General features: G+C 40.5%; 2 protein-coding genes across 3 annotated transcripts; one reads left to right on the forward strand and one right to left on the reverse strand.

The window, feature by feature from the left end:
* Positions 1–33: 33 nt before the first annotated feature.
* On the forward strand, positions 34–7,764 carry hspb11 (heat shock protein, alpha-crystallin-related, b11). Its single transcript, XM_048539833.2, has 5 exons — positions 34–170; positions 1,201–1,307; positions 1,646–1,714; positions 1,829–1,872; positions 4,636–7,764. The coding sequence occupies exons 1-5, from the start codon at positions 76–78 to the stop codon at positions 4,741–4,743; spliced, it is 423 nt and encodes a 140-aa protein (XP_048395790.1). The 5' UTR covers positions 34–75; the 3' UTR covers positions 4,744–7,764.
* Positions 7,765–8,352: 588 nt separating this feature from the next.
* Positions 8,353–19,171, reverse strand: dio1 (iodothyronine deiodinase 1). 2 transcript variants are annotated; one of them, XM_048539192.2, is made up of 4 exons: positions 18,335–19,171; positions 14,317–14,460; positions 13,096–13,295; positions 8,353–9,807 (listed from the first exon to the last, which is right to left on the reverse strand). In XM_048539192.2, the coding sequence occupies exons 1-4, from the start codon at positions 18,684–18,686 to the stop codon at positions 9,781–9,783; spliced, it is 723 nt and encodes a 240-aa protein (XP_048395149.1). In that variant the 5' UTR covers positions 18,687–19,171; the 3' UTR covers positions 8,353–9,780. The 2 variants fall into 2 exon arrangements, with proteins under 2 accessions (XP_048395149.1, XP_048395147.1); XM_048539190.2 differs by having other exon boundaries at positions 8,353–9,052; positions 18,335–19,170.
* Positions 19,172–19,261: the final 90 nt, after the last annotated feature.

Consider the following 19,261-nt stretch of genomic DNA (forward strand, 5'->3'; position numbering starts at 1 on the left):
CCGCCGGTCACGGGGGGAGTATATGTGAAGGACCGGAAGTGGCGGGTTGCTGTAGTAACGGCCGGGGAGGTTGACATGAAGCGGGATTTCGGTTTGACGGTGGCGGGGACGCAGGTTGTGTTGGCGGCGTCTTCAGATGAGAAACACCCGCCGGAGAACATCCTGGACGGGTGAGGATCTTCAGCTTGTCCGTGCGGTTGGCGAACAGGATCGTCCCCTTAGATAACACAGCATTGCGTTGATATAGCGCCTGGCGCGTGCCCTACACCTTGAGAATTTCTAAGTACCCATTGCCCTGCGAGAAATCCTATCAAAGTTGGCTGTTCGTCAGCTTTTTATTTTAGTTATGAAATGGTTGCGTCGACAGTCTGATGCTATTACTTCAGCTCCATGCCCGGATTATGCAGTAAAATGCCTCAATTCTTTGCAGAACCAGTGTCGGGTGGTAGAGGTGGAATTCTCGGCAGAAAGGTAGTTAGATCTATCAGTGAGACTTCTTTCACGGTCAAAAGCGAACACCCCTGCTTTGGTAGAGGTTGCAATATAGCCTAGTGATAAAAAGACCTTTTATTTATATGATAACAGTATGGAGCTGGAGGAACGCGGCAGGCCCAGCAGCATTAGAGGAGCAGGAAAGTTGACGTTTCGGCTCGGGACCTTTCTTCAACACTTTTCACAACCACCAGCTTTCTCAAAGTGTTTTCCAGCTAACTAAGTCCATTGAAGTGTAGTTACAGTTGTAATTCAACATTTAACAGCAGCTAATTGTACGCATTGCAAGGTCCCACAGACAGAAATAACCACAGATTATCTGCGGTTTTGAGAGTGCTAAGTATTGGACAAGATAACTAGGTATAATATTCCGGCTTTTCAAATGCAAGTGTCTCCCCTCCCACTCTGATTAAAGGGAGATTGCACCCAAATGAAAAATGTAGCAAATTTTATCCCAAGAATTGCCAGATTATAGTCCAGAAACTTTGACTGTTTTCCTTTTCTCTTACCCACTATCCAATGCTTGGGATTGTTTTATCAAATTCAAGGTGCTCTATGAATGCAAGTCATTTTCATCTAGGCTCGGCACGAAGAACAGTCACCTGCTAGAACTGGCTATCTATGATACTAATGAGACACAGATTAGAAAAAAAGATGAAAATTCAATAAACAAAAATACCAAGTCTCATACTGTACTTCTGTTCACAGTAATACAGAATCATTTTGGATTACAACAGGAATGTTCCCACAAGAATTTATCCTAAGTTTTGCTAATCTTATAAAAATTAGCTCAATGAAAATTCACTGTTACAATGGTAAGATTTTTGCTGCTTTTTAATTACTATATTTGAATATACTAATGATTTACTATGATAAACAAGCTACTTTACCTCGTTCCATATGGATCAAAGAATAAAGTGCAATGAACAGTAGTTCTTAATTATTCATGATCTTTACCAAGCTTTTATGCATGACTTTGCAAATACCTATTCAGTTTTGAGAGGAGTATATTTCTAGCTATATTTCAGTGTAAATGCATGAGTAAACATTGAACTATCTTGCAAAATTCATGAGAATAAAGTAAGACACCATCTACTCAAAATAATTGTAAATGTTCCAAAAGTAATAAGTTTTTCTTGGTTTACCATTCCAGTGCGTAACCTTGGTATTGAGAGAAGTATAGCAAGAGATCCTGTAGATTTTGAACCATTGAGTAACAATGGTAAGTGTACTCAACAAATATTTTGATAATATTGCCAAGATTGTTGTTGAAAATAGTTGCTTCCGTTCCATTTCTTTTGATGGTTTTCATCCTGTTGTGCTTACTTTTTACCAGAACTTGAGCGCTCTGAGGAACAGCTTCAAGTAAAGGAATTTACAGTAAGTAAATTCTACAAAAAGCTGAGGTAACATATTAGGTATGAAATCATTATAGGTCAGTTCCTCCCCAAAGTAGTATTGAATAGTGTTGTAGCGGTTTGATTTCCCCATTTCTACTGAAGTTTTTGATCTCTATGGTGCTGTTGCAGCAAGCTTCTGAGCGAAGGACAATCACTTTCCCAAGTTGGAAAATGAGGCCAATTCAAATAATGTACACGTACACATTATTAAATTTAACTAAGTGGTTCAAAATAATATTCATTATTTTGGGAATGCAAGGTGCACTGTGACCTAGTTTGCTAAGTAAAATAACATAACAATTCAAGGGTCAAAAAAGGGTAGAGACTTTAATGAATTATAAATACTAGCATGGACTGGGTTGACCAAATGGTCTGTTTCTTGCTGTATTGCTAACATTAATGCCACTCAAATAAAAGGCAATGACTTTCTCCAGCTGGAAATAATCTAACCATCGTCCCTTCACATACAGTGGCATTACTTTGGCTTCACATTGGGATTACCCATCATCGTGTTATGCGGCATTATCACAATGCCAAAATGGGATAGACTTAAACAGACCTAGCAACTCAAGTTTGGCTATTCATAAGGTGCTATGGGCATCACAGCAGCAGAATCTCCAACATAATCTGCAACCACATGACCCAGCATACCCCCATTCAGTTATTACCATCAAGACAGGCGATCAACTCTGGTTCAATGGAGTGTGCAGGAGCAGCACCAGCCATACCTAAAAATAAGTTGTCAACTTGGTGAAACTAAGTAGGGCTACCAAACGGCATAAACAGCAAGTTGTAGGCAGCAAAACTATCCCACAATCAACTGATGAGATCTAAGCTCCACTGTCCTGCAACATCCAATCATCAGTGGACAATTAAACAACTCATCGGAGGAGTCATCTCCAGAAACATTCCCATCCTCAATGATGGCAGAGTTGAGCACATCAGTACAAACAGTAGGGTAGAAGCATTTGCAGTAATCTTCAACCAGAAATATTGAGTGGATGATCCATTGTGGCCTCCTCCAGTGGTCCCACATCACAGATGCCAGCCTTCAGCCAAAGAAATGTTTGAAGACATTGGATACGGCTAAGATTCCAGGCCCAGACAACACTTTGGCAATAGTATTGAAGAATACAAAACTTGCCGTACCATAGCTAAGCTGTTTCGGTTCAGCTACAACACCGGCATTTCCCCAACTGTTTGGAAAATTGCCCAGATATGTTCTGTACATAAAAAGTAGGATAAATCTGACCTGGTCATTTTCCAGCCCATCAATCTATTCTCGATCATTAGTAAAGTGATGGAAGGTGTCATCAACAGAGCTATCAAGCAGCACCTGCTAAGCAATAATCTGCTCAGTGACGCCCAGTTTGGGTTCTGTCAGGGCCAGTCAGCTGTTGATCTCATTACAGCCTTGGTTCAAACGTGGTCAAAAGAGCAGATTTCTAGAGGTGAGATGAGAGTGACCTCAAGACTGCATTTGACGGTGTGGCATCGAGGAGCCCTAGCAAAACTGGAATCCATGGTAATCGGAAGTATGAAGGCAGCTCACCATACCTTCTCACGCACAACCAGGGATGGGTAATGAATGATGGCCAGCCAGCAACACCTACGACCTACGAATGACTAAAATAAATCCCCTGCTTCCAACATTGTGAAGTTGCCATTGACTGGAAACTGAACTGGACTAGTCGCATTAAACTGTGAGTACAAAAGGAAGTCTGAGGTTAAGAATGTGACAGGTAAATGACCCCAAACTCCCCAAAATCTGTGCACGATCTATGAGGCACAAATCATGTGATGGAATACTCCACTTGCCTAGATGTGTGCAGCGCGAATAACTCTCAAGAATTTCTTCCCAGGATAAAATATCCAGCCTGTTTGGCATCCTATCCACCAACTTACTTATACACTGCCTCTCTTACTGATGCAGAGTGTTAGCAGTGTGTGCTTTCCATAAGGTGCGCTGCACCACTCACCAAGGTTCTTTTTACAGCACCTACCAAACCTGCAACTTCGAGCACTTATGCCATGGAGAGCAAACATGTGGGAGCACCACCACCTGCAAATTCTCCTTCAAATCATAACTAACCTGACTTGGAACTAACATTGCCATTCCTTCATTATTGTACATCTCAATCTTAGTACTCCCTTCCCGCTGTGTCTACCTAGCCCCATGGACTGCAGTGATTCAAGACAGCTGTCATACTTTAAAGGGCAAGTAGATGGGGACAATAGATGTTTATTTTTAAATTCATTCTTGAGATATGAACATCATTGACTAGGCCAGTATTTTTTGCCTATTCCTAATTACCCAGAGGGCATTTAAGTAATATCCACATATTACTGTGGATCCAAAGTCACTTGTGGACAAGACCAGATAAGGGCAGCAGATTGTCATCTCTCAGGGTCATTAAAGAACCAGATGGCTGTTGTCAATTGACAGTGATTCCATGGTCAGCATTAGGCTAGCTTTTTATTGAATTTAAACTTCATCTGACAAGGTGGGTTTCAAATCCATATCCCCAGAATATTAAGCCTGGTTTAGGAGTCCAGTGATGTTACCACTCTCCCACAGCCTCCCCTCAAAGGCAGTTTAGTCAGTAATGCCCAAATTCTGTAAATCAGATAAGAAATCACATTATATGATGATATACATCTTGAAAATTGTGTTCTGAGTTGGGCATGCACTAACCTTTTCAAAAAAAAAAGTGTGAATTAATAAATTATATTCTCTATATAGCAGGATGAAACTAGAGCTACACATCTACGATTTATCATAAAGTCTGGTTTTGATCACTTTGTGTCAGTACACAAGGTTACAGTGGAAGGTACAGAGGAAGATGCCTGAGTCTACACTGCACAACTCTTGCTAACAGGACTTGATGGAACATTGATGTTGAGAAAATCTAACTAGTGTACATCCATCTACAGTATATTTATTATAAACCATAATTAGTGGATTGTTATTGTGAATAAATTATTTTGGTTTTGTAATACTGTGCAGTCTTCATTGGTAATTCCTGAAAGTACTCTTGATTAACATCTGAATGAACCATGAGAACTAGTACAAGATCTTCCTGTTTCACTATTGAAGGATTTTTATCTGACATGTCACTTCTGGATCCACCATCAGTATGTGCACTGTACTTTATTACTGTCCACTCTCTTATCATTCTGCCATTCCATGGCCGTTATTTATTGGTCAGCCAGAGGTTTGAACCAATATTTAAATCTTTAGAATAAAGGCATGTCAATAGTTTCTTTACACATGGAATGCACTGCCAGCAGTGGTAGTAGAGTCAGATGCATTAGGGACATGTAAGCGGCTCTTGGATTGGAACATGGATGGTAGAAAAATGAAGGGTGTGTGGGTTAATTTTGATTTGAGGAGGATAATAGGTGAGCACAACATCGTGGGCCGAAGAGTCTGCACTGTACTGTTCTGTTCTATATTCTAGTTATAACTTGGAATCAATGTGGAGCATTAACTGTAACAAATATTCCACTCCCTTAGAGGTAAATAGAGTTCTTCCACGTAAGGCAATAAAAACACATTCAAAAACACTTGGATTGTAATTATTTAATAGTACTGATTGTAAAACTTCATCTTACTGAGTTACGTGCTCTTAGCTACATTTCAGAACATCAGTCCACAGCTTTCTCTGGGTTTTGACTGTAAGCTTCATAAACAATGTAGCTAAAATCATTGTACTTACAGTGAGTAACTATATGCTTTAGGTCTTGACAAACAGAGTTTAAAATGACAAATATTAAGTGCGCATGATTTTCATGCTGGAAAGTTGAAAAGCAGAGTATCAATACTTCAAATCTTAAGAATTCATTTACTTTGTTTAAAATTCTAAGCAGCATTGTCAATATTCTATAAATATGTCTTTTCCAACTGTAGGCATTAGTTATCAGTGAAATTGGTGGCACCACAATTACTAAATGCTGGTCAAGGAGCTAATATTTTCAGAGGAAAGATGGACGATATTTTAACCACTAAAGTAAAACCTCTATTATAAAAAGAAAACAAAAGGTGATAACTACTCAGTCCTGAATGAGCAATGGCACGCTAATAAAATATCTAACTTTCCCAAGCTGTTTGATCTGATTTAATTCCTGATAACAAGTAAATATGATTATTTAATTTTTTCTGTAATATTAACCAACTGTAATTTTGCTTTTTGCATTGTACAGGGTTGGTCAACTTAGTTAATTTTGTGAAGCTGTTTGCTATGCTGTTTTCATAACAAAGAAAACAAGTATTCTCGAATTTTGGTTCTTAATGACCCTTTTTTCAGTACTTGCCTAATGTCTAGTTTGTTTACTACATTACTGCTTTAATGAAAATGTTGATTTAAGTAGCTCAAATAACAGAAATATTGCAACTAGAAGAATGAATTCTGAAGTGAATGAGTTAAGAAATCACATTGTATACAGAAGTTCACAGCTCTTAAAATAATTGCATTAGGTACTCATTGAAGATAATGCACAGAAATCATAATTGCACACTTATGATGTAACATTAAGTGAGGTTATTAATTCATATACAATAGTATCTTCCTGAACATGGTACATCAAATACACATCCCTTTTGGATATACACATGATTCTGTAAACAGATCAAGTAGACAGAACCAATGTTTATTTTCAAATCTTCTGATTAATTTGTAAATTTGTGAAATGATTTCAGTGTAAGAATGCTACCATTGTTTCTAAGTGATTACTACATGTGCTTCCACAAAAAAAAAGAAGGCATTTTGATTAGCCTGAAGAGAAAATGGAAGAGAAGGGGAAGGATTATAAATGGAATGCCACTTGTAAATCTTAAAAGCCCACTCTAACCTTCCAACTATATAGGAAAACAAGATGAAGGGACAATGTTTTATGACTGGAATTTGCAGGAATCCATGGACCTTGTTCATTTAAGAATAAGGTTGTTTGTTTTTGTCAATTTTTGTTTTAAAAACAGTCAATGATGAATGTTTTAAAGTATACACTGGTGAGGTATCAGGATTTTTTTCTTACACCCTGCTGCCACTGGCACTCCCTCCTTAAAAAAAAAGGTGGAATGTACTGTCCTAACTTTCAAATGCTATTACGATGATTTAAAATGATAATTACGCATTTTGATTTTCATATATATGAAAACAAAATAAGCAGACATCTTTGGGGTTATGTCCAATAGTGACTGAGATCGGTGAGTGGCTAAAATAGCCTCTGAGCATCTGCAGTGGTGCAGTTTAAGGCAGTGATGGAATCCAAAGTAGTTTTACTTGCATTAAAATTTTAGCACAACGATGTCACGTAGTTGTACCTATTGTACAAATTTGGTTGATGTCTGACCTGAAGAAGCAAAAAAATATATAGTTTAAGCACTCGCTAAATGCTGGCTGTTACTCCTGATGGGATTAGAATGTCTGTCTTGTCTGAGTTTGCAATAATTAAGAGGTGTGTGTCTTCAAAGTTAGTAATGTTAGTAGATATACCAGATCTATGATTTAACTAAGTGAAAAGTAATACATGTACTAAATAAAATAATACAGAATATTAATCTGATCTCCCGCAGCTGGGTTATGAGATTTCACCTACTACTGCCAGTTTGACAGCTGCTGCACATTCACTCAAGTAGTTTCAAGGAAGAGCTATTTTGTTCTTAAGTTCCTTAAAGGGGGTAGCAGTCCTGTTTAATATGTGTTTAAAATGTATAAATCCACATGTTAGTACAAGATGGTAGTCCTAAATAAAAAGTTAGAAGTAGATAGCGTATAAGGAAATTTCAAAGAGATAAAAAGCAGTAGACTGTAGGGACAGTGATAATGGGAACTGCAGATGCTGGAGAATCCAAGATAATGAAATGTGAGGCTGGATGAACACAGCAGGCCAAGCAGCATCTCAGGAGCACAAAAGCTGACGTTTCGGGCCTAGACCCTTCAGAGAGGGGGATGGGGTGAGGGTTCTGGAATAAATAGGATATATTCCGCTTGGGAACCCTGCAGCCCAATGGTATCAATGTGGACGTCACCAGCTTCAAAATCTCCCCCTCCCCCACCGCATCCCAAAACCAGCCCAGTTCGTCACCTCCCCCCACTGCACCACACAACCAGCCCAGCTCTTCCCCTCCACCCACTGCATCCCAAAACCAGTCCAACCTGTCTCTGCCTCCCTAACTTGTTCTTCCTCTCACCCATCCCTTCCTCCCACCCCAAGCCACACCTCCATCTCCTACCTACTAACCTCATCCCACCTCCTTGACCTGTCCATCTTCCCTGGACTGACCTATCCCCTCCTCACCTATACTTTCCTCTCCACCTATCTTCTTTTCTCTTCATCTTCGGTCCGCCTCCCCCTCTCTCCCTATTTATTCCAGAACCCTCACCCCATCCCCCTCTCTGATGAAGGGTCTAGGCCCGAAACGTCAGCTTTTGTGCTCCTGAGATGCTGCTTGGCCTGCTGTGTTCATCCAGCCTCACATTTCATTATCTTAGACCGTAGGGACATGCTGGTGAAGGAAACTGTTTTACGTCCTGCAGTCTATTCAGGTCCTGAGAGACTGTTATTGAGGGCTAATTAATATTATAATCTTTTCATAGTTTCGACTGAATTAGAGACAATATTGGGGATGGTGTTGTTCTAAGTTGGATACGGTATTAACACTTATTTACGGGTAGCCTTTGATACAGAAACAGGTCTTGCAGAATGGGGCCGATAAGAATGGAAAGGTGTAAAGAAACAGTAATAGGTTGGCAGCCTACGAAGGGATGTTTGATTTAGTTTATCTGTAAGCATAAAATGTACTACAAAAAAAAAACAATTTTATGAATGAATGAAAGGAAACACGGGATAGTAAACAGAGCACTTTATCAATAACTTAATTACGAGAATCATGATACAATACCTCACACACCGAATAATTTTTCTTCCATAGTCATATCATCAGATCCCAGTAACCGCTTTAAAACCAAGAAAATCACTAAATATGGAAGAAACCTTATTTGATTTGCTTGTATTATATCATTCATTTGCACCTGAGTGTGCCAATGAAAGCTATCTCAAGGCTTCCTGCCAGTAGTGATTCCACCAGTATTTTAATTTACATTTTGTAAAAGTAATCGTACTTCTTCAAGTCTATATCCCTCAGGACCCCTTGCACCCTGAAAAACCAAAAATGAAAATAATTAGTTAGATGGATCAATTAACATACTTCATCCCTCTCTGCCAAAGCCCAATGATACATTAACTTCATTTGTGACCCAACAGATTTGACAAACTCTACTCCCTTTCTCCAGAACAAACATCTGTTCTTATTCTAGCTTTCTCATTTATGAAATTGTACGATTGCAATTATTCTGCTCCATTCAGTCAGGAATGTAAAACACTAAACAAAATACAGTATTTTTTCTTGTTCCTTTAAGTTTGTGTGTTACCTTTCATAATTAATTAAAAATGATCAAAACACAACTAATGATATAAATTATCAATAAATTCAGTTAGTCATTATGTTTGGACAGGTTAGCTTGATGGCTAGCATGTGTTTCAGAATACAACAACAGCAGGGGTTTAAATGCCATTCTGCCAGAGTTAGATTCGGGACCTGCTTTCTTACCCTGCACAGGAATGGAAGGCATTGGTAAACCACCGCTGACAAAAAGGGAGAACAAAGAAAATGGATCAGGATAAATCAGAAAGTGAACCAAATACTTGCCTTCAGGAACAGCAATATGACATAACATTAATCAGTCCCATTACAAGTTTTTCCATTCATAGGATGAGGGTGTCACCATTCATTACTGTATTAAATACTGTATCAGTTTCTAATTATCCATAGAGCAGTTCAGAGTCAACCATATGGCTGAGAGTCTGGAGTCACATGTAGACCAGATCAGGTAAGGATGGCAGATTTTCTTCTCTTTAAAAAAAAAGGACATGTGTCACCCAGACGGGTTTTTCTGACAATCAGCAACGGTTTCATGGTCGGCATTAGACTTTTAATCCCAGATTTTTATTGAATTCAGATCCCACCATCTGGCATGACAGGATTTGAACTTATGTCTCTATTAATAGTCTAGCAATAATACCACTAGGTATTATCCATAATGAGAATGAGAAACATTTCACTTTGAGTGGACACAGCTGAGTTTAGGAATACTACTGACCGCAACAATTGTTTTGATGCACATTGTAAATGAGCTAGTTCTTCACAGACGCTTTAATGGCCAGCCCTTTTTGTCACCCATGGATTTATGTTTTATTTAAATTTTAGTTTAATTGAACTGATATTATGGAACCTGGACTGAAGGCCAACTGCCAACCTTTATGCAAAATTTTACAATAAAACCTGCACTGTGTCTCAATCCATGATGTGGCTGTTGAGCTCATTTGCTCTTCAACCACTGTTTGTTTCTATTTGATTCTTATTACCATCGATTTCTAATGAAATGTACAAATCTGCACCACTTTCCAATTTTCTCTTCAGGTATTAGAAATAAATTTCTACCCTACACCAAACATCTCTTCAGAATCATTTCTAGCACAATATTCAAATGCTTCAATAATTCAGAAAATTAAACCCACAGATTTATTTATAAATTTACCCAAGTGATCTTCAAATTATTCCAACAACTTTTATCTGCATGGCTCAAAACCCACCAGTCTCACGAGCATTTCGGATCTTGTGTACATCTCCTGATTGGTTAGATAACTTGATTGCTGCTTTTCAATTAAGACAATTAACAGGTACAGAAGTAGGACATTTGGCCCATCAAGTCTGTTCCACAATTCAATTAGATCACTATTGATTTAATAATGCTCAACTTCAATTTCCTGTCCTCATAACCCTGGATTCCCTTACTAATTTAAAAAAAAAGTGTCTCTCAACTTTGAATATTCTTAACCAAATTGCAACAGTTCTCAGTGGTAAAGAATTCCACATATTCACAACTCTCGAGAAGAAATTAGCACCCTTAGGTTCCCTAGTAGTTTTGCGCCACTGGTATAATTTCCTCCCCATTTCTGCCCCTTGATTTAGCCTCTTTGAATGAAATTAGTATCCTCCATTATTGTTGTCCATTATTATTTACCCAGCTTCATTTTCTAAGGAGCCTATGTTTACTTTGGCTTCTCTCTTCCTTTTTATATAAATTTATTGTGTTACAGTCATTGTTTCCTAAAGGATCTTTTATTCTGAAGTCACTTATTACAGTTGCGTCATTATACGTTAACAGATCCAAAATAACCTGATCTCTGGCTGGATCCACAGCATTGTTGCTTTGAGAAACTCTCCTGAATACACAATGAATTCTTCCTTGCAACTACCCCTGCCAATTTGATTTTCACAATCCACATGAAAAGTGACCCATAATTAACCTACGGTCTTTTCCACATTTCTTCATTACTTTGATTAATTTTTTGCCCTACAGTACAGTTACTGTTAGATGCTTTTAGACTACGCCCAATCTTCCCCTTTTTAGGTTTCACTTCCACCAATATAGATTATCTAACTTCTTTTCCAAGAACACTTCTTGCCATCATGTTCATTCAATTCCATATCAAAAAACTCTACCCCATCATTCTTTCCTTCCTACCTGTCTCACACCCCAGTATATTTAATTCCCAGCTTTGATCCCCTTGTAACAGTCAGAATATCATACACATGAACATCTATTTGTTCTGTTAATTCATTTACTTTGTTTCAATTACCACATATTATAGTAATCCAACTCACAGTTGTCTGAATATATTTTATTTGATTCGAGTAATAGATAGAAAGAACAAGCTAGGTCCCAAGCTGTTTGTTTTCAGGTCATGGGAGTTAGGTAGACACTAAAAATAATTGAGTATAGATGGTGGGTACGTGGACAGTGCAGAGAGCTGTTCTTGGTTACAAAGGGACATTGATAGGATGCAGAGCTGGGCTGAGAAATGGTAAATGGAGTTTAACCCTGAAAAATGAGGTGATTCATCTTGGAAGGACAAACTTGAAAGCAGAATACAGGGTTAACGGAAAGCTTGGAGGAGCAGAGGGATTTTGTGGTTCATGTTCACAGTTCCCTGAAAGCTGCCACCCAGGTGGATAGAAGATAACGAAATGAGAGGCTGTATGAACACAGCAGGCCCAGCAGCATCTCAGGAGCACAAAAGCTTTTGTGCTCCTGAGATGCTGCTGGGCCTGCTGTGTTCATCCAGCCTCACATTTCGTTATCTTGGACTCTCCAGCATCTGCAGTTCCCATTATCACCCAGGTGGATAGAGTTGTTTAAAACGCATATGTTGTGTTAGCTTTCATTAATAGAAGGGATTGAGTTCAAGAGCCATGAAGTTGTGCTCCAGCTATACAAAACCCTGGTTCGGCCACATCTGGAGTGTTGTGTCCAGTTCTGGTCGCCTCATTATCGAAAAGATGTGGAAGCATTGGAAAAAGTGCAGAAAAGATTTTCCAGGATGTTGCCTGGAATGGAGGGAAGGCCATATGAGGAAAGGTTGAGCGCGCTAGGGCTTTTCTCTTTAGAACAACGAAGGATGAGAGGTGACTTGATAGAGGTGTACAAATTGATCAGAGGCATAGACAGAGTGGACAACCAGGGACTTTTTCCCTAGTGTGGAGGTAGTCATTACAAGGGGGCATAGTTTTAAAGTGGAGTGGAGGTAGATATACGGGAGTCATTAGAGGTAGGTACTTTAGTCAGAGAGCGGTTGGGGCATGGAATGCATTATCGGAGAGGGTAGTGCAGTCGGCCTCATTAGGGGCATTTAAGCGGCTACTAGATAGGCATATGGATAATAGTATAAAGGTAGGGGTGGAGGTTAGATAGACCTTAGAATTAGGGTTAAAGTTCAGCACAACATCATGGGCCGAAAGGCCTGTACAGTGCTATATTGTTCTATGTTCTATTATTTTCAATCTTTTAAAAAGAATTAGTTTGATTGAGGAAGAGAGACTGAAAGCATAGTAAAACCAGAGTGCAGTAATTACATGAAGCAGCTTGAAACTAAACTATTAGAGAAGCACTCTCTATATATAGAATTGTAACCCAGTAGGGATGGTCTTCTTCAGAAAAAGCAGAGGGCTGAAAGTCAAATGCATTATTCTGTGCTCCAGGGCTTCAGCAGAAGAATAATATAAAACACAAAATAGAAAAACAAGGTGAAACGTTTGAACAGACATTGACTTCATCATGAATGTCAAAATACTACATACCTTGTAAATGATTTTGCCATTGAGCACCACATACAGTCTTTCTGGCATAGCTGCATATTTGGCACTAGTCGCATTATCCATAGTGTCCACTACCACTGGACATTGTGCCTTCTCATTTAGCAATATCCTTGCTGCATCCAATCGCTCACTTAATGTCTGATGTTGTTTGATATCCACATTGTTTTTGAAAGCCCAGCCATCTGTTAAAAAAGATAGAAACTTGAGCAAAAATTGAAAAGATCACATTTAACTTGTCATTTGGCTATAGATGATATAGAAAACTGCCACTTCTCAAGTTGGGATTGAATAGAACTAGTCAAACTTGACAGAAAACAAAAACACCAAACTCTATTTACGTGAAGAAGAAAGCATAACAGATTACATTTGGAAAAAAAACAAAAGAACTGTGGATGCTGTAAATCAGGAATAAAAACAAAGTTGCTGGGAAATCTCGGCAGGTCTGGCAGCATCTGTGAAGAAAAAATTAGAGATAACGTTTCGGGTTCAGTGACCCTTCCTCCGAACTGATGGTGGTTGGGAAAATGTCAGTTTATATGCATATAAACTGATATTTCCCCAGCCACCATCAGTGCTGAGGAAGGATCACCGGACCTGAACAGATTACATTTAATCTGATTTTGAAAAAGTCGAGGTAAAAGGGTCTGAGTACATTCCGCTGAAAACCATAACAATTGTTAGCAGCAGAATACATTTGGGGAAGTACATGAATAAGAAATGTTTGGAGGGATATGGGCCAAGCGGAGGCAGGTGGGACTATTTTAGTTTGGGATTGTGGGTGGCATGGACTGGTTGGACCAAGGGGTCTGTTTCCATGCTGTATGACTTTATAAAACGAATAAGGAATCAGTGTTTCAAGGAACACAGGGCTTTGTTTTATATTTCTTCTCCTGGTTTTCACCTCATGTGCAGTTCAACTCAAAGGGAATCACAGCTAATCTTACACTCACCTAACATTTACATTTTCCAATTGGTTCAATAATTATTAATTAGTAGGAGCATTCTCTGGGCTTTGTCTCCATAGGTGACTGACTTGCATAAACCAGCTTCAGTTGGGATGAACTAGCCAGCAGTCTGGGACTGGAACCTGGGGTATTATGGAATTATATGGACTGTAATCATTTACCACCTAGCCTTTGATATACATGAAAAGATAAAAATTTGATAAGGATTTGCAAACTCAAAAGGTTTTTTTTTAAATACCTGTGGCATGAGCCTCCTGAATGTAGACAACCAGGAAATCAGCTACAGATGTAAAATCTTCAACAAGCTGCTTGAACTCAGCAAACTTGAAAAGAAATGGGGGTCAGGAGCAGCTTCCAAAGTTCAAGATCAGTGGTCTGTCGTCTAAGAGAGAGAGAAAATAAAATCTGAGTGTTGACACATAAAATGGAAAGAGTTAAAGTTCAACTCAGCAAGAATGTAAAGCTTGCAATTTCAAATAAACGTGTTAGACTATAATCTGGTATTGTGTGACTTCTGCCAATAACATTATAGTGGTCCGTTAGCATGTTGTAAGTTAAATGACAGAAAAATTGTTGAGGTTTGCTAAATAGCCAGATGATATCAGTGTGGATCAGCACTTACTGGTGTACTCAGAACTATGCATTACATGGTAATTGTTTTTGCAACGTGCAGCAAAAGATTAACAAGCCTCAGGCAGACCAAAGAGCATCTGTGGTCATTCACCTCATTGATGAATCTCCAGGTCAGATGTTGTTTATCTCCGAGTGCACCTCAGAACAATCCATGGAACAGATCCATGCTTTACATGGGATGATAACTGGCAAAGATCACAGCAATTTTTTCCCGGATGTGCTTTGCAAAGGCACATTCCTAGAAATGGTTCCACCCCACCACAGCCACGTCAAGGGCAATGTGCAAAGGGGCTGAGACTCCAGCCATGTAGGAGGCAGATGTTTGTTTTACATCTTATGATTATGAGGCATTCTGCCAAATGACTTTGACAGACTGCTCAAAGAACCATTTGACAGGATCCATCAGGTCCTTTTCTCATACAGCCTCCAGGACACTATGTATTGACCACAAATGATCAAAGGTGTTTTTCTGCGTAATCATTCCACAAAGGACAGATGGCACAACATGGTCCTACTGAATGGAGCATTCCTTGCAACATTGGTACAGACCTGTCAGGCAGCCCCTCTGCAAACAGCAACACTTAGTGTTTGTGTACTGAGGTGTGCACACAACTTGGTGTAGACATACACAAAAGATGACCATTGGGATGCAAGTAAAGTTGAGCACACGCTTCCTCCCGTTATCTAGCAATACATGCTTGATTATTCAGTACCAGAGAAATGCTTCACCCTGTTTATAGGTCTGATTTCCCAACTTAAGTTAGTGAGATTACAGATAATACAACATTCCTCAAAAGGCAGCTACACGTTATTACACAAGATACTGAAGATAGGGAGGGCACGCTTACATGAACTATTTACCGTATATATTCAAGTAACAGTCGCGCTTGCAAATTTGGTCTATGAACAAATCCTCAAGTACAGATTGACCGTAACTTTGTATACATACCACCTACTCACTGCTGAAATCAACCTTACCCTGCTGCAAACCTATTTGACAGAAGCAGAGCAAGATACCATTGAAATCAACTGTTCTCCTCCTCATATCTGTGCACACCAGCATGTAATGTCATGGTCACCACCCCACTGGTACACAGTGTCCTCACCTATCACACTCGTTAACATAGCAACATAGGATCAAGGCAGACCAGATGGCATTCAGTCCAGTTCAAACTTAAAGTCATTCAGCTTGCAAATCAGACAAACTGTTGTGCAGCAGCTACAGAATTCAAGGTATCAAAGGAGAACATTAGAGATTGGAGAAAGCTCTCTCCATAGCTTAGGCAAATACCCACAAGTAAGTGTGCAATCAGAAGAGTGCCTAACATGTGGTGTATTGGGAAGTAAAGTTGCAAAAGAAGTCAGTTAAAATAATCCGAGTTCCTTAAGAAGTTACCTGAATTTCATCCTAAAACAAGCAAATTAAGCACTGCAGAATTCAAAGCCAGCCCCGGATGGTACGTCAGTTTTATGAAGAGAAACATTTTTATTTAAATTACAGATTATCAAGATTTCACCAATGTTAAGGACAGGCTCATCACATTTCAATGGTTTATAATCAAAACTCTAACCAAAGTGTGAAATCCATTGATCATGAAAACAGTACATACAAAGCTGTACTTATGGACATCCAATGGGAAAGGTAATGGTGATATTCAGAAGAAAACCATACCAAAACACAACTCTCAGAGGAGTAAACAAGGTGTAGAGCTGGATGAACACAGCAGACCAAACAGCAGAGGAGCAGGAAAGCTGACATTTTAGGTCGAGACTCTTCTTCAGAAATGAGGGAGGGAAAGGAGATTCTGAAATAAATAGGGAGAGGCGGATAGAAGATGAATAAAGGCGAAGATAGGTGGAGAGGAAACAGATTGGTCAAAGAGGCAGGGTTGGAGGCAGTAAAGGTGAATGTAGGTGGGGAATTAGGGAGGGGATAGGTCAGTCCAGGGAGGATGGACAGGTCAAGGAGGCAGGATGAGGCTAGTGGGTAGGAGATGGGGGTGGAGTTGAGGGGGGAGGAATGGTTAGGGAGGCAGGGACAAGGTAGGCTGGTTTGAGATGCAGTCAGGAGAGGGGAGATTTTGAAGCTTGTGAAGTCCACATGGGAACCCTGCAGCCAAATGGTATCAAAGCAAAATAGGAGTTGCTGTTCCTGCAGTCTTCAGGTGGCATCGTTGTGGCACTGCAGAAGGCCCAGGATGGACATGTTGTCCAAGAAATAGGAGGGGGATGTTGAAATGGTTCACAACTGGGAGGTGTAGTTGTTTGTTGTGAAACAAGCATAGGTGTTCCACAAACAGTCCCCAAGCCCCTGCTTGGTTCCAATGTAGAGGAGGCCACAACAGGAACAACAGATATAGTATACCACATTGGCAGATGTGCAGGTGAAAATCTGTTTGATGTGGAAGGTCTTCTTGGGTCCTGGTAGGAGGGTGAGGTGCAGGGACAGGTGTAGCACTTGCTGCTGTTGCAGGGAAAAGTGCCAGGGGTGGTGGGGAGTATGGAGTGGACAAGGGAGTCACAGAGAGAGCGGTCCCTCCAGAAAGCAGATACGGGTGGGGAGGGAAAATTGTCTTTGGTGGTGGGGTCAGATTGCAGATGACGGAAGTGTCAGAGGATGATGCATGGATTTGGAGGTTGGTGGGGTGGTACGTGAGGACTAGGGGGATTCTGTTTTGGTTGTTATTGCTGGTAGGGAGCGTGAGGGATGAGTTGCGGGAAATGCAAGACACACAGTCGAGGGCATTTTTGACCACTGTGGAGGGGGGAGTTGCGGTCCTTGAAAAACAAGAACTGTCTCCCAGAAGTAGTAGTTGCTCCTGTTCAGTATAGAGGGCAGTTGAGTGAAGGTGGCTTGAAAACAATGCTCAGGAAAGTTTGACGTTTCTGACAAAAAGGATTCTGTGGGGGGCAGGGGCAAGTTCTTCTCATCTGGGATGTGCTCAAATCAAGCCTCCTGAAGAAGTTATTGATTATTTTTGAAAGATTACATCAGTATGGAACAATTTATTTGGATCTGAAGATGACAAGGTGGGTGACTTAAGAATTTTAACATAAAATTATTTTCTATTCTTTTAAAAGAATGAAATTGTATACATGAACATATATCTATGACATTTGTTTTCCAAGAATTTGGAAATCTTCACAAATTGAGGGCACAAATTTAAAAGAAAACATAGTTGTTATTTATTTATAAAATAGAAATACTTCCAGATCAATCTGCGCTACTTTTGAGGTTGCCGGTAATAATCCCCAACCTGGCAACTCTGACAGAGCAAGATGAAGATGTAGAGGACATTAAAATTCTCCAAAAAAAAAGTTGACATAAAGTTCAGCCTTGCTACTTGATTACAAATTTTGATCTTAGATATTCGACATTTCCATCGATTTCAGCTGGATGTAGACTCTGCACAAAAGTAAATTCTTCAGACGAACAGTTGTTCCTTGTTGCACAAGGTGGGGCACACACACAAATTACGTACAGTCCACATAAAGCGAAATTGTTTTGACTTAAATTTTAAGTAGAAGCTCGTTAAAGAAAGTATCCCGAAAATCCCAGAGAATGTTATTGCTGTCAATATAATTATTATTGTTGCCCTAATGCTAATTAATAATGTAGATACCTTTGGCAAAATCGAGTAGTTTATGTTCTTTATTCTCCAAATCGATGACCCGCGTATTGGGAGCGGGATAACCTGTGAAAGCTTCATCACCACAATTCACGAGTAGATGATGAACTACGACCTTGGCAGCGCGAAAGCTGAAGAATGTTGGCCCCCAGTCTTCATATTTAAACTTGGGGTTTTGTGTCATGGTGGTTTTCAATCCGATTTTCAGCATGAACCTCTTCATCGCCTCGGGAAAGAGGCAGGCCAAGATTTTGGCGACGAACACACAAAAGCAAACCAAGAGCACGAAAACCAATGTCTTCAGGTAGACAGCCACTTTCCGCAAACGCACAGCTGGTTTCTCCATACCTGCGGAGAAAGTACTGCTGCTGCGCCTGCGCCGGCGCTCCTGCCCTCTTTCCTCTAGTTACGGCTGCGTGGGACTCACCCATCCCTCTTGCTGCGCCTGCGCCGGGGCTCCTGCCCTCTTTCCTCTTGTTACGGCTGCGTGGGACTCACCCATCCCTCTTGCTGCGCCTGCGCCGGGGCTCCTGCCCTCTTTCCTCTTGTTACGGCTGCGTGGGACTCACCCATCCCTCTTGCTGCGCCTGCGCCGGGGCTCCTGCCCTCTTTCCTCTAGTTACGGCTGCGTGGGACTCACCCATCCCTCTTGCTGCGCCTGCGCCGGGGCTCCTGCCCTCTTTCCTCTTGTTACGGCTGCGTGGGACTCACCCATCCCTCTTGCTGCGCCTGCGCCGGGGCTCCTGCCCTCTTTCCTCTTGTTACGGCTGCGTGGGACTCACCCATCCCTCTTGCTGCGCCTGCGCCGGGGCTCCTGCCCTCTTTCCTCTTGTTACGGCTGCGTGGGACTCACCCATCCCTCTTGCTGCGCCTGCGCCGAGGCTGCTGCCCTCTTTCCTCTTGTTACGGCTGCATGGGACT

The sequence above is a fragment of the Stegostoma tigrinum genome, chromosome 8 (genome assembly GCF_030684315.1).
Source record: "Stegostoma tigrinum isolate sSteTig4 chromosome 8, sSteTig4.hap1, whole genome shotgun sequence".
Classification (NCBI taxonomy): domain Eukaryota; kingdom Metazoa; phylum Chordata; class Chondrichthyes; order Orectolobiformes; family Stegostomatidae; genus Stegostoma; species Stegostoma tigrinum.